This window comes from Suncus etruscus, chromosome 7 (genome assembly GCF_024139225.1).
Source record: "Suncus etruscus isolate mSunEtr1 chromosome 7, mSunEtr1.pri.cur, whole genome shotgun sequence".
NCBI classification, from domain to species: domain Eukaryota; kingdom Metazoa; phylum Chordata; class Mammalia; order Eulipotyphla; family Soricidae; genus Suncus; species Suncus etruscus.
The window spans coordinates 117,445,301-117,460,815 of NC_064854.1; the positions used below are offsets into that span (position 1 = coordinate 117,445,301).

A 15,515-nucleotide genomic window follows, 5' to 3' on the forward strand; every position below is an offset into this window, starting at 1 on the left:
TGTTAACAAGTTAGTAAAAGCCTGGAACATTCTTGGCAAGTTCCCAGAACAAATTTGTAATGCAATATAGTAATCTTTTAGGACAGAGTATATTTTAATTCTAATGAAGAGTTTACTTTTTTTTCTCTCTAGGAGGTAAGTCAATAGTGAATAATACTGATTATTTCCTAATATAAATTGTTCTGCTTTCAACTAGGAGTTTATTTTATTCATTTCTTTAATGCCTCTAGCTTAATTCCTTTCTATATCTCAAACTTCACTGTGACTTGTAATAAGGAGAACTTAAGAGGCAGTCAAAATTATTAGACTGTCTTCCACTCAAAATACAAAGCTTATTTTCTGCTTCCTACCTATATACTCATAAAATATAGTCTTATGAAACTTAGACTGTGGGGTGTAAGATATTTCAAAGGGGTAGAATGCAAGCTTTGCACACACAAGGCCCTGATTTCTGTCACTTGTATTGCATGGTTTCTCTGAGCACTACCAGCAATTGCCTTTTTGTCCCTGTGGCCCCCAATACTGCCAGGCTAAGACTGAATTTTCAGGTCTTCACTGAACATACCAAACTGTGTATCACTGGGATACACACTGGGATACTGACCCTCAGGACTCGGAGCATACATTTTAAACAATGAAAGCACATAACTCCTTATAGATTCTTAGCTATATATCTACAAATCTTGTTACTATGAAACGTAGAATATAGTGTTAAGACTGGGCTAGAGTCAATAAAAGTTAAGTTCCACCATTACTAATATGTGTGTCATGTTGTTTGGGCTATTATTAGGTTGATTGGCATGTGTAAACATAATGATTTTGGAAGTACGGGTTTTATCCCAGCCTCACATTAACTAAGTTTGTTTCCTAGAATGGATCATATCGTCATCTGTGAAATGAAAAATTAGGATGAGTATTTTTCCAAGAAGCTTTATGCTCTGGGTCAGTCTCTGTTTGAGGATTTTTGATCAAAGTCAAAAACTCTTCCGTACCTGTGTCAAAATCCTTACCTGTATCAACATAAGAAAACTTTTAATATAAGGACTCATAGCCATTCATGTTTGTGTTCTGGTTTCTTTTATCTTTGGTTAGGACTTAGGAAAGAGCTTCTAGAACAAGGACAGAAAATTCATGGGAGACTTTTGCTGGAATTTATTGGCTGTCTTGGTTACAGCTTAATATTATCTAGGCAGGATACACTTTGCTTAGGAGCTGCATGCCTACTATGGTGCTATCATATGGAAGTCTTGCTGACAGTTGCAATTTGTTCTCATCAGGAACAGGTTTCATAGGACAGGAAAATTAAAACTATTAGTTGATAAATATTTTATGAGTTTGGACTAAAGAGTTTTTGTCCTCTGGTCAGTAAGGAAGAAATTTAGGAAAAGAATAGGAACTCAATCATATTAAGTTAATCATATTAAGTTATATAAATCATATTAATAGGCGTGTATTATGATATCATGGATAGGAAGACTTCTGTTTACCCAACTCTAAACCCACTTTAAGTGGGGTTAATTTCAGCTTGTATTATTGCATTATCCTCATATTTATAAAGTTTATTTAAAGTTTTTTTCTCACCTGTAGTTTCAATGCCTTGATTGTTGCTGTTGCTGCTATTGTTGCTACTGCTGTGCTGTAGTTTGTCAATGATAGCAGAAGCTTATTGGATTTACAGGGAGAATATAAGAACTTGTTTTGATAGGAGCTGCTATGTTTCTATTTAAATCACTTGCTTTATATTTTGTGTTTTTTCTATTCTTATAGAATTATTGTGATTTATAATCTTTTTTTTAAATGATTGGTTTAGGAGAGAACAATTATGGTGATTAAACAAAATATGGTTATTTTATGAATATAATATTAACATGCATCATTTCTGCAGTGTCAACCTTGAAATACATGAACTATTTTTCTGGGTTGTCTTCAATCTCTGTATTCTACAGAGTATAATTTAAATACCATCCTTTTTTACTTCTCAAGCGTCACAGTGGTAATACACCCTTCAGGCTTCCTTTGTTATTCACATTTAGATGTAATAAAAGTTAAGTCCTTATTTTATCATATTCTTCTCAACTCCTACTAATTTTTTAATTTACTTTTGAATTCTTTTACTTTATTTAAACTCAGTGGTTTACATGTTGCTCATAATGCAGTTGTTTCTGGCATTCCATGTTCAAACACCAGTCTCAACGCCAGACCCACTACCTGTGTAACATTCCCTCTATCATAGTCCCCAGTTTCACTCCCACCTCAAGCCTGTATCTTTGACAGACACAAAGTAATTTACTTTATATTGCTTGTTACAACTAAATGGTAATTAAATTATTGAAAATAAGTTCAGTAAAAGAACATATGTAAAAAATTGTTAAATCTCACAATTGAATCATTAAATCTTTGTCTGAAGGCTTACTAAGCTGTTTAGTTGTTAGTTGAGCATTCTATGTTATTGGCTTTCTTTGTTGACCTTGAGTAGCTTACTATACAACTTACTATACTAATTTGTGTTTTCCTACTGGGGTGTCAGTATTGAAATTTTCTGATATGCAGCCACCATGCTGCATGAAATCCCAGGATCTGTAGAGATGACTTGCTTAGCTGACATGGCTATGGTTGTGACAAATGTCTGTGGCTGTCCAGGTTTCTGGAAGTACAGAGAAGCAGGCTTGCCCTCACTCTGAGAAAGACCAAAGAGGTCTCAGCCCAGAAAATGGTATACCTGGAGTTTAGGTGTCCATGGTTATTAGATCAGTAGAAGATCTCTATAAGTTGGACCATTGACATGGTGACAATTGGTGATGGATGAAGCTGCTGAGTATTAGGCACATCCAGTCTCTGCTTCATGAGAGCACTCTAGAGTTTTCAGCAGTGAGACTGGTGTACCCGTAAATTTATGCCACTTGGCTTACATCTATTTCAAGAATAAAATGAATCTATGGATCTGCACAGTGAGCTGACTTGGTGATGGCTGTGGGATGTGTGTGGCTGCTGGGCTTCCAGAAGTACAGATGGGCAAGTGGAGGCTGCCTGCCCCCACTCAGAGGAGACCCAGTATTCTTAACCCAGAAACTGGCAAATCTGGAGCTTTTTAGTTCGGTGTCATTACAGCGATTAGGGAAGAAGCAATGAAGTTGGGCCATTGACGATCGTGGGGAAATGTTACCAAATTTTGTTTTTTCCATAAGTGTATGCTATAACTTGATCAGCATTGGTCTTTAATTTTTTTAATAGTTTTTTCTGGGACTAGAGAGACAGTACAGTAGGTTGAGTGCTTGGCTTGCACCAGATTTGATCCCATGCATTCCATGTAGCCCCCTGAGCACTGCCAGGAAAAATTCATGAGTACAGAACCAGGAGTAAGTAAGCCCAGAGCATCACCAGGTGTTGCTCCCTACCTTCCTACCAAAATGGTCTGTTCTAACTTTACCTTATAAATTAACCATGTTTATTTTTTAGTTGAGTTAATTTGCCAAATGAACTGAAATCTTTTTTTTCTTTATTAGGGTTAGTCATCTCATTTTAGTGGAGCCTTGGGGTTTTCCTGAGCGACCAGAAAATGCTGATCAAGAGCGACCAATTCCAGTGTGGATCAGAGCCCTGGGCGCAGCATTAACTCCTTTTAATCCTTTAGCTGGTCTCAGGATTGCAGGACCCTTTGGTGAGTGCTTATGTCTGTATTCTAGAAAAGCAGAAAGTTTATAGAATAGCAGCAGGTAAGTATTTAATGCTCAAAGCCTTATATATATATATATATATATATATATATATATATATATATATATATATATATATATATATATATATACACTATTCCAAGAGCTTTACATTTTTTCTTCATCTAAATAGTACTAGTCCACACACAAATATGAATGAAAACAGGTTTATGGCCCAAGAGGAGTTTCTATATTGTAAAAATTACAATAATTAGCAAAACTGAAAAGGTGGGGACTTTTGAAGATTAATTTCATCAGGACGGAATATTCTTTTTGTTGTTGTTGCTTTTGGGGACCACACCTGGAGGTGCTCAGGGGTTACCCCTGATTCTGTGCTCAGAAATCATTCCTAGCAGGCTCGGGGGACCATATGGGATGTTGGGAATTGAACCCGAGTTTGTTCCGGATCGGCTGCATGCCCCTGTACTTCAGCACAACATTGGATATTCTAAAAAAGCTAAGCTGAGTGTCTTTTGGCAGTTTATCTACTGTTCTGGGACACATGCAGCATGTGTCCATGTTAGTGAACCTAAAAGAGCATTTGACTACTTGCTGATACCCAGCTGGCTGTCAAAAAGCCTGATGATGGACCATGATAAATGAAGAGCACCAGCACACACACAGGTCTTCTTGCTCCACAGTGTTGAATCTTTAAAAGATGAGGTTGTTTTTATTTCCCTGCAAAGACTTTAGGGACTCTGGATTTGTATTTCTAGGCATATTTTGAGGTACTACTTTTTCTTTTTCTTTTTTTTTTTATTTAAACAACTTTATTACATACATGATTGTGTTTGGGTTTCAGTCATGTAAAGAACACCACCCATCACAAGTGCAGCATTCCCATCACCAATGTCCCAAATCTCCCTCCTCCCCACACAACCACCGCCTGTACTCTAGACAGGCTTTCTATTTCCCTCATACATTCTCATTATTAGGATAGTTCAAAACGTAGTTATTTCTCTAACTAAACTGATCCCTGTTTGTGGTGAGCTTCATGAGGTGAGCTGTAACTTCCAGCTCTTTTCTCTTTTGTGTCTGAAAGTTATTATTGCAAGAATGTCTTTCATTTTTCTTAAAACCCATAGATGAGTGAGACCATTCTGCGTCTTTCTCTCTCTCTGACTTATTTCACTCAGCATAATAGATTCCATGTACACAATGGAATATTATGCAGCTGTCAGGAGAGATGAAGTCATGAAATTTTCCTATACATGGATGTACGAGGTACTACTTTTTCATCCTCTATAAGTTCATTTAACATTCAGTTTCTCTAAGTCTTAGAAGCCAAGGGAATTTCCTTCCCTTATTGTCATGAATAATTGTGGGCTCAAGTTTTACCATTCCCTCTGTATGTTGTATGAGATTTTGAGATTTTAACTGTGTATATAAGTGGATTAAATGATAAGGTCTTCTATTATTTTCCTTAAAAGCAACCCTGATATTTGTGGTTCAGGATTTATTATGGTGGCTAGGTCATTGACCCTAGGGTTCATTTTAGGACTCTGTGATTCATTTGACCTATTTCCTCATTCTGGTTCAAAGACTACTATGGTCTGACACATCAACTCACAAAATAATACCCTGAGCAAATAGAAAGGAAGCATGGAAAATAGGTTTCCTTTGATAATACTTTTTATCAGGAATAAAGGTCTTCCCTCTGAGGCCCCAACAGATTGCTTATGTCACTGCTCACCCCAAGATCTATCAGCAAAGATTGTTTCAATGACTTATTAAATCCTAGTATGTTCTCAGGGGTTGGAGAGACTGCTCAGTGCTTTCCTGAAAATATTGATGCTTAATGGTTAAAAACAAGTCAGGTTCTGTTAGCAACACAAAAAGAAAGCTTGGGGAAGTGGGTGAATGGATAGGAATAATTGCTAGCGATGGCAGCAGATTCTGCCCCCCTCATCCCCGACCTGCTCCCACCCTGTAGAAATCAGAAGAGGATACAGATTAAATTTGTGGCCACTCAAAAGCTCCCTTAGTGCTTTTATAGATAACATTTTTCCAAACCCTAATTTTTTCACCTCCGGTGCCTGGTTATACTTTTTTTTTTTTTTTTTTTTTTTTTTTGTGTGTGTGTGTGTGTGTGTGTGGTTTTTGGGTCACACCCGGCAGTGCTCAGGGATTACTCCTGGCTCCATGCTCAGAAATTACTCCTGGCAGTCACGGGGAACCCCATATGGGACGCTGGGATTCAAACCAATGACCTTCTGCATGAAAGGCAAACACCTTACCTCCATGCTATCTCTCCAGCCCCGTGGTTGTACTTTTGATAAACTACATAAGAGCTTCATTTTAGTCTATAGGGTTCTGAAATACAAATGAATTTATCTTAGCTACATTTAGATAAATATTCATTATGGGAAGAGTATGAACGATGATTGATTGAGAAACAGTGATGTCAGAAGAAGAATGTCTAGGACTCGTGCTCTCTCTGTCTCCCCTTTTTTTTTTTTTTGTATGTGTGCATGATGGGGCTGGGTGATTTAAAGTATCAACTGCATCATAAAAACACTTGCTGGAACTGTTTAATTCCTTCAAAGATAAGAAAGGAGAGGTCAGTAAAGTAGTATGATCTTGATAGAATAATGGATTGGGCTATGAGAAAGGAAAACTGGCTAGACCTTGTGACCCTAGTAGGGAAAAATAATGACCAAACAAAGACTCCTTAGCCTCTTTTCTTGGGATGGGAGTAGGAAGGGTGCCTTGTTCCTGCCACTTGCCTCAAAAGTGGGCCTGTGGGTGTTTAGCAGAGTATTGCTAGTGTCATAAGCAATAAAGTACTAGGAAGTGATTAAGCCAAAAATGTTACTTAAATTAAGAAAAATGTGTGAGTGACTATTATTTCTTATAGAAATATTTCTGTATCTACTTCATTTCATTTATTTTCAGAATGTGGTCTACAAGTTAATTGTTTGATCTGCTTTGTTTACCTGTCATTATTTAATAGAATTAATTTTTCTATTATTTCCTCTTATATTCTGACTTATCCAAGTCTTAGAAAACTAAGCTAAATATAAATTTTTATATCCTAAACTACATATATATGTATATATATTTCACTATATATATAATGCTTTTGTTTGTTGTTTTTTTATTTTGGTGCCACACCCAGCTGTGCTCAGGGCTTTGTTCTCAAGAAATACTCCTGGCTCTGTAATCAGGAATTACTGTTGGCATGCTTGGGGGGCTGGCCATATGAGATATCTGGGATTGAATCCTGCTCAGCTGCAAAGCCACTGTAATATTTCTCAAGCCCCAATATAATATTCTTTCGATTATTATGCTCCTCCAAACCTAAAACACGTTTGAATGCATACACATATTGACATATATGCACACATTGAATGCATGACACTCATGATATAAACAGACATTAAAATTTCCTGTTAGCACATAAGTTTACTATGATATAAAGTACATATACAATTTAAACCATTTATTTCCTATTAAATAGGTTTAAGTCTAGTACAACGTTTAAGACCTGATTTTAAACGGAAGTATTCTTCAATGTTTGAAGATGATACCGTGACAGAATATATCTACCACTGTAATGTACAGACTCCGAGGTAAGAATTATGGTTCCAATTTATTTTTATTTTACTTTAGACTTTTTTTTAAGTAGTATGAGTAATTCTAGGTTTTAATCAGTAGTTAAATGACTATTAATCTAATTCTTCTTAATGTACTCATTTGTTCATGAAGTTTCTACTATACCAGGGGTGGCGAACAAGTTGTACACAAAGAGCCAAAATTTTAAACTGCGAGAGTCAGGAGACACACCACGCAGTGACCTGCCAAAACAGACAAACACTCACACAAAAGCATATAATTTTAACAATAATCTATTAAACATATATTGCATTTTGCCATTTTGAGTGAGGGTAAAAATCCTGCAGTGATGGTGAGGGTATGCTGTGTCCTCCACTCTAAGAACTAATGGCAAGATGTGACCCAACATGTGCCACAGGGGTCTTACCCCCCACCTCGCTGGCCCGTGCAGTTGTTCCCGAGGGATGGGAGATGGGATGACCCAGCCTGGGAGTGGGACTAGCGCTTGGAGATCTCTCCTCAGAGGCCCCTCTTCAGAAGCAGCAGAACAAAATCCAAACTTGACAAAGAGCCACAGTATACAAAATAATGATAAGAGGCAAAGAGCCACATTCATTTTGACCGGGAACCCCATGCAGGTATTCGCCACTCCTGTACTAAACCATGGTATAAAGCATTGTGCTAGATTCTGATGTATGATTAAAAGATCACACATCAGATTTTCTTCAATTTTCTCTTAAAGAGCTTGTGGATAAATTTAGAAATCTTGATGTTCTTGGGCATCTCTAGGAGGTGATGGAAGTTGAGTGATAAAGAAATTCAAATAAAACAGCATTCTCAAACTGAGTATGAATGTCCTATTTAAAAAAAGGAAGGTGCTGGAATAAATAGTAAATAATCTCAGCCATGGATCTTAAAACCTTTTATTATGCCAAAGGAGTTTGGGAAGGTTTGAGGTTCTAAGAGATTGTTGTTTTATTTTTTTTAAATAATAACTTTATTTAAGTACCATGATTACAAACATGTCTGTACTAGTTGGGATCTAATCATAAAAGAGAACACCCCCCTTCACCAGTGCAACCTTCCCACTACCAATGCCTCCCATCTCGCTCCTCCCCAACCCCTACCTGTTTTTGAGACAGGCATTCTATTTCTTTCACTCACTACCATTGTTCTGATAGTGGTTTAGTGTAGTTATTTCTCTGACTGCATTCACCACTCTTTGTGGTAAGCTTCATATCATGGGCCAGTTCTTCTAGCAGCCCTCAAGAGATTGATTTTTTGGTGACTCACTGAGTAATCAGATTTGGTGAATTAGGTTACACACTTCATTGACTGGCTCCAACAGTTTTTAGTGGTCTGTCCCAGGGATATTATCTTTTATCCTGAACAATCTTAACTATTTTATTTTTTCACTTACATTTCATGATTACATGTGGCCATGCAGCCCCTACTTTCCTGCATTATTGTGAAATAAATTATTCAAAAAAGGCAGTTTCCAAGTATTTGTAGTATCACAAGGAAAGCAGAAATGACAGCAAAATGCATCTATGCTGGGAGTTAACAGAATGTTCTGTTTTATTATGTCGTGACCCATCTAGTAAGGCCACAACAGAAGATCTGGGAAGAGCTCAAGAAGATATTTGTAGGTCCTAGAATGCCATGGAGTGTCACAGGAAAAGCTACAGATTTGGGCTGGTTGACAGAAGACAGTGAAGAGATAATCTGGCCAGCTTTTTTTTTTTTTATGTTTTTTTTTGTTTGTTTGTTTTTTGTTTTTCGGGCCACACCCGTTTGATGCTCAGAGGTTACTCCTGACTAAGCACTCAGAAATTGCCCCTGGCTTGGGGAGACCATATGGGATGCGGGGGTGGGGGTCAAACCGTGGTCCGTCCTTGGCTAGTGCTTGCAAGGCAGACACCTTACCTCTAGCACCACCTCGCCGGCCCCTATATATACATATATATCTCTAGTTACCTGTCTCCTAGTCATAGGGCAATTAAGGCTGAAAAATATTACCTCCTGGGAAATGTGGATAGACTGAATAGAAGAGACATTTATCTGGATCTGTTTGTTTGCATATCAAAGGCTTGCTACTCCCTTATGCCTTAATATGAGTCCTTTGCTATCTTGCTGTCTCTCTTCTCCCTGCCAAAATGGATTTAGGTTTATGGTTTTTGGGCTATACTGGTGATGCTCTGATTACTCCGCTCTTCACACAGGATCATTCCTACCCATGCTCCATAGACCATATGGAGCTGGTGATTTAACCTGGGTCACCCTCATGCAAGATTGGTGCCCTACCTACTGTACTATCACTCCAGCCTCAAATTAGTTTAAGATGTTAAATATCAAAATATGCAGAAAAAAATTAAAAAAATAAAGTTACACACAAATAATACTGTAGCTTCTTCTTGATATTGGTTAGTTTGTATTGCTGGTAAAAAGCCAGTGCCATATATCCATGAGATGCTATTTATACTTAAAGTAATATATAATGGTAACACACTTTCACTATCCTCACAAGTAATTTTAATAATTTAATGAGAAGGGAGTTTGTAATCTCACATTGTACCTCAGAAAATCAAGTAACTTGGAGTCAACTTAACTAAAGAGGTGAAAGACCTATACAAAGAAAACTACAAAACAGTGCTTCAAGAAATAAAAGAAGACATGAGGTAAAAACATCTAACTCCATACAAAAATGTGAAGTAGAGGAATATTCATATTGTTTTCCAGAAATTGAGCTCCCATATGATCCAGTTCTAGGGATATAACCTGTTAGCACAAAAACACAATACAAAAATGCCCTCTGCACACCTATGTTCATTGCAGCTCTATTTACAATAGTCAGAATCTGGAAACAACCCAGGTGCCTGACAACAGATGAGTGGCTAAAGAAACTGGTACATATCCACAATGGAGTACTGTGCAGCTGCCAGGAAAAATGAAGTCATGAAATTTTCCTATACATAGATGGACACAGAAACTATTATGCTGAGCAAAATGAGTCAGACAGAAAGAGATAGATATAGAGTAGTTTCACTCTTCTGTGGTATATAAGAAAAATAAAAGATAGTATGGTGATAATACCCATAGAAAAGAGAGATGAGGGCTGAAAGACTAGCCCATGATATGAACTTACCACAAATATTAGTGAGTGCAGTTAGAGAAATAACTACACCAACAACTATCAAGACAATGGTAGTGAGTGAGAGAAATAGAATGCCTGTCTGGAAGACAGGCAAGTGGTAGGGGACAAAAGGAGGGCATTGGTAGCAGGAAGATTTTACTGATGAATGAGGGGTATACTTTTTGTGACTGAAACCCAACTACAAACGTGATTGTAACCATCACACTTAAATAAAATATTTAAAAAATAAAAAATAATAGGAAGAAGAAATGAACAGACACTTTCTCAGAGAAGAAATATAGAAGCCCAAGAGGCACATCTACATCACTAATCATCAGCAAGATGCAAAGCAGAATAACATTGAGGTAACATCTCTCACCACAGAGCCTGGCACACATCACAAAGAATAAGAATAACCAGTGCTAGTGGGAAGAAAGGGACTATCATTCACTGCTGGTGGGAATGCCCTCTGGTCCAACATTTCTGGAAAAATAATATGGATATTCCTAAAACAAACAAAACTCCCTGGAAATTGAGCTTTCATGGGATCCAGCATACCACTCCTAGAAATATATCGTATCTAAGAACACAAAAACACAATAAAAAATAAATGCCCTCTGCAGTCCTATGTTCATTTACAGCACTATTTATAATAGCCAGAATTTGGAAGCAACCCAAGTGCCCAACAACAGATGAGTGGCTAAAAAAATCATGGTACATCTACACAATGGAATACTATGCAATCATTAAAAAAATTGTCATGAAATTTGCTTATACTTGGATGGACATAGAAATAATTATGCTGAATGAAATGAGCCAAAGGTAGAGGGATAGACATAGAATAAAGTGACATGCATGACACTCCTTCATTAACAGTAGTGCAAACCACAGTGTCAAAAAAAGAAAAAGAGGAAAAGATGGAGAGGAACAGGGATGGGGGGTGGGGTAAAATGCCTGTCCCAGAGGCAAGCAGGGGAGGGAAGCTGGGGACATTGGTGGCAGGAAATGTACACTGTACTGCAAATCAAAGTGTCTAAAAGGGAAAAAAAAAAAAAAGAGAAATGGGGGTGAGGGTGTATGCCCTAGATACCGTAAAATGAGAGGGTATTGGGGAGGGTGAGAGGGAAACTGGGGACATTGGTGGTGGGGAATTCTCACTGGTGAAGGTTGATGTTCATTGTATGAGTAACCCAATCACAGATAAAGCAACTTTATCTGTGGGGAAAAATTACAAGTGCATTATGAACAATCTTGTTTAAATAAAAAATTGAAAAAGAAGGGAGTTTGTGTATGTGTTTTCATTTAGAAGATAACTTTTTGTAATCAACTTGAGTTTAGAGCAGTTTTATTTATTTGACAATAAGTGTTTCTCTTCTGTGGGGTTCTTTTCACTTAGTAGCAAATAATTTTCTAGTTAGGCTGAGTTTTTCTTAATGGAGAAAAGTGAAATTATGAGCCTGTTTAATAAAGTAATTCATTCTCACTTCCAAAAGTCAAATAAACAGCTTTCTCCTTTCCTTTTAAGTGGTGAGACAGCATTCAAAAACATGACTATTCCTTATGGATGGGCAAAAAGACCAATGCTCCAGCGAATTGGTAAAATGCACCCTGACATTCCGGTTTCAGTCATCTATGGTGCCCGATCGTGCATAGATGGTAACTCTGGCACCAGCATTCAGTCGTTGAGACCACATTCTTACGTGAAGACTATAGTAAGTTTCTGTGTTTTTGAATTATAAGTTACATGTGTTTTATTTCCTTTATCTTCAAAGCAGTTTAGGTCCTCTCTGTGCTGTCCCATTACACATATTAGTATAATTCAATACCCTTTTTTCTTTAGTCCCAGATTTTTATTTCATAATACATAATATTTGCTGCAGACCAGTGTTGCTTATTTTTCATGTTTTAATGATAGCTCTTCTCGTTTTAATGTTTAAGTGTCTGTTTATGTCATTGTGTCTTATTGAAAGCAATTACCAGTCACCTGACTTCTTTTCTTTTCTTAGGCCATTCTTGGTGCAGGGCATTATGTGTATGCAGATCAGCCAGAAGACTTTAACCAGAAGGTACAGGAGATCTGTGACACTGTGGATTGAGCACCTTGAAGATGATGTGGGAAAACCTGCTGACTATGCAATTCCTCAGCAATAATTCACAGCAACAATGAAGAGCATGAATGCAGTGAAAGAAGCAGGCAATCTTCTTGACTGTTCTTGGCACATGTTTTCTTTATGAAGTCGCTTGCTCTTTTAAACCAGTTAGTGCCTTCTAGAGGAATGATTTTTCTTTCTCCTATACAGAATCAAAATATACAAGTCTCCAAATCTAATAGCTTTAATAAAGGGTTATTTGTCCTGTTATACTGAAGAATTATAACTTTTCAGTTGAAATTTTTTTATCTCTAACTTTGCTATGTCAGGTATTTTTTATATTGATAATTTTTAAAGTGATTTCTGGGTCTGTTTTATATAATTTAAAGGTGCACTTTATTTTCTTTGCTTATATCTACTATGTCTAATAACTGATACAGTTAATCAAAACTCATAAAAGTTTGTCATAGAATATTCATTTCATTTTTTAAATGGAGTGATTTCATTTTGGTAAAAAAAAAGGGGGAGGAGTTGATCACTAGCCATATTTTTTTCTAATTTTCTTATTTTTCCATTTAAGGCTGCAAAGCCATATTTAACATTTTTAATGTGGTTTATCCTGACATAATTCTGTAAAATCTATGATATATGGTATAATTCTGCATTTTTCAGGGACACATGACACTAATATTTAAATGGTTCAAGTACTGAAAAGCCTTAACTAAACTTCCATGCTATGTGTCCCCTTCAATCCCCGCCCCCCTCCCCCAATCTCAGTACTGCCTATGAACCAGGCAGGATATATAGCAAAAGGCACAGATTTCCCTGGTGAGAAATATCAAGACTGCTGCCTTCCAGGTGGCAAAGCCCTGTATCTTTGTCAATGCCTAACTTGCACATAGGTGCTAAAAAAGGGCTATATTTTACCACTCAAATATAAAAGTACGGGTTGGTGCTTTTGTTTCAGGGCACCAGAAATTAACAAAATCTTGGATTTGTTGTTGTTTTTAAAAGAGGTTTGTAATGATTTAATAAATTTTATACTTGAAGCTATATTACAAAATTTCTGTAAGGTTGATTGAACTATGTGATAATAACTACTATAAAGTGTGGCACTTTTTTTTTCTTTTATAATATGAGGTAAATGTTCTTAATCCTGTGAAAAAGCTCCTGTGATAACTGCCTACTAGAGTAGTCCTTTACAAGATAAAATTGATTAAAATTATCATTATCACCAGAAGGCATCTTTGCCTTAAATTATACTAACATTACTTGCCTAAAAGAAATGTTTATGTGCATAAGAAAAGTGAGCTAGAATAAATAGTGGTTTAATGTTTTGATGGTTGCATTTTTAAAATTATTAATTAGGAAATTTGTAGGAATTAGGAATTATAAGGTGTATCACTGTTGATCGGCTTCCAGAAAGACTTTTCTATTTTTAGCACTATCTCTACTATAAGAATAGGAGGAGTATATGGAAATAGAACAAAAATGTTTCTAATCAACTCCCTTGTTAGGTTAACTTGGTAATAAGTAATATGAGATCCATCAGTTGTTACATTTCTCTAGCTTACAAACAAATGTAGCTTTTACTTGGATAACCAAATTCATATTTACAAAAGTGGTAAGGTAATTAGGGCAATAAATATTTGACATACTCTTCAATTCTTAATTATCTTTTGCTGGCTGAATGAGTTTTTACTTGCATAGGAAGGTTTCAGCACAAGAAAAGTGGTCTCATTCCTTGCAGGGAAATTATATATTCTCTAGTGAATGGTGGACCTGGCCATAGATTTCACTAAATAAGACAAGAAAGATATACCTTTGTCAAGTGGAACTTGGTTTTGTTCTTGTATTTCCTTATTTGAATAATATGCTAATAATTTTAAAAGTGAAATTTTACCTTGGGGTATAGATTATTTAATTTTATGAACATTAAGCCAGCAGTTCTGAATATCCCATGGATGCCAAGTGTTTTCTTAAAAAATAAAACGTTAGGGGCGGGAGAGATAGCATGGAGGTAGGGCATTTGCCTTGCATGCAGAAAGACAGTGATTCAAATCTTGGCATCCAATATGGTCCCCCGAGCCTGCCAGGTGTGATTTCTGAGCACAGAGCCAGGAGTAACCCCTGAGCACTGCCGGGTGTGACCCCAAAAAACAAAATATAAATAAATAAAATGTTACAGCACTTGATCTTTGATTAATTGTGCATAGTATAGTTGAACTATTTTAAATATAAATTTACTGTGATATCTTTAAAGATAGCTACTATTTTCTGGCATATTAATATGACCCAGTTCTTTTGGACTAGCTATTTATAGTTAGAACTGAATCCAGTCGATTTTTATTCTGAAATTGTTGGCATTCTGAGGAAGGTTGCATTGTGGCATTGTCATCTCCCTGTATGGTTTTACCTATGTCCATGCTTAATATGTTTTCTTCTATCACTAATTTTCAAAAATAGGTTTGCCTGTTTTTGAATTATTACAAAACACCTTTGTAATATATTTATTAATGTGTATGTTTTTACTTAAAGGACATACTAGATCCTAATAAAACAAGCTTTTTCCCCTTCACATAAAAGTATTAGAAAGAATAAACTATAATAGCCAGAACCTTTGACAGTGCAGAGGGAAGAAGAGATAATTACCTAATATATAACAAATGCAATATAATAAAGCTTCTGGATTTAGTGTATGATAAAGGAAGAATCTGATTGATAGGAAATAACCTTAAAAATGTTTTAGAGATAAAATCATTAGCCATAGTTGAAAAAAATCAAGCTGAAATCATTAATGACTCACGAAGTATTTATACAAGGTGAAATATTCAAATTAGTCAGAGACCCACTTCTAAAACTGGAAACTTCTAAGTAACTAGAAGAAAGCATAGATGAATTTCTTAAGACTCTGTTTCAACTTATTTATAAAGTTCAGAAAACATCAAAGGAAAAGTCTGTATGCTTACCTGAAAATTAAGGTTTTTTGCATGGTTAAAATATAGAGAACTGGAAAAAATGCGT

General features: G+C 36.3%; 1 protein-coding gene across 1 annotated transcript in view; it reads left to right on the forward strand.

Annotated features, from left to right (window-relative positions):
• Positions 1–12,980, forward strand: part of ABHD5 (abhydrolase domain containing 5, lysophosphatidic acid acyltransferase) — a 47,120-nt gene extending 34,140 nt beyond the window's left edge. Inside the window, exons 4-7 of the mRNA XM_049777394.1 lie at positions 3,504–3,658; positions 7,174–7,285; positions 11,927–12,113; positions 12,408–12,980. Of these exons, the coding sequence (XP_049633351.1) occupies positions 3,504–3,658; positions 7,174–7,285; positions 11,927–12,113; positions 12,408–12,497 (544 nt within the window). The 3' untranslated portion in view covers positions 12,498–12,980. The remainder of the gene's footprint in view (positions 1–3,503; positions 3,659–7,173; positions 7,286–11,926; positions 12,114–12,407) is intronic.
• Positions 12,981–15,515: the final 2,535 nt, after the last annotated feature.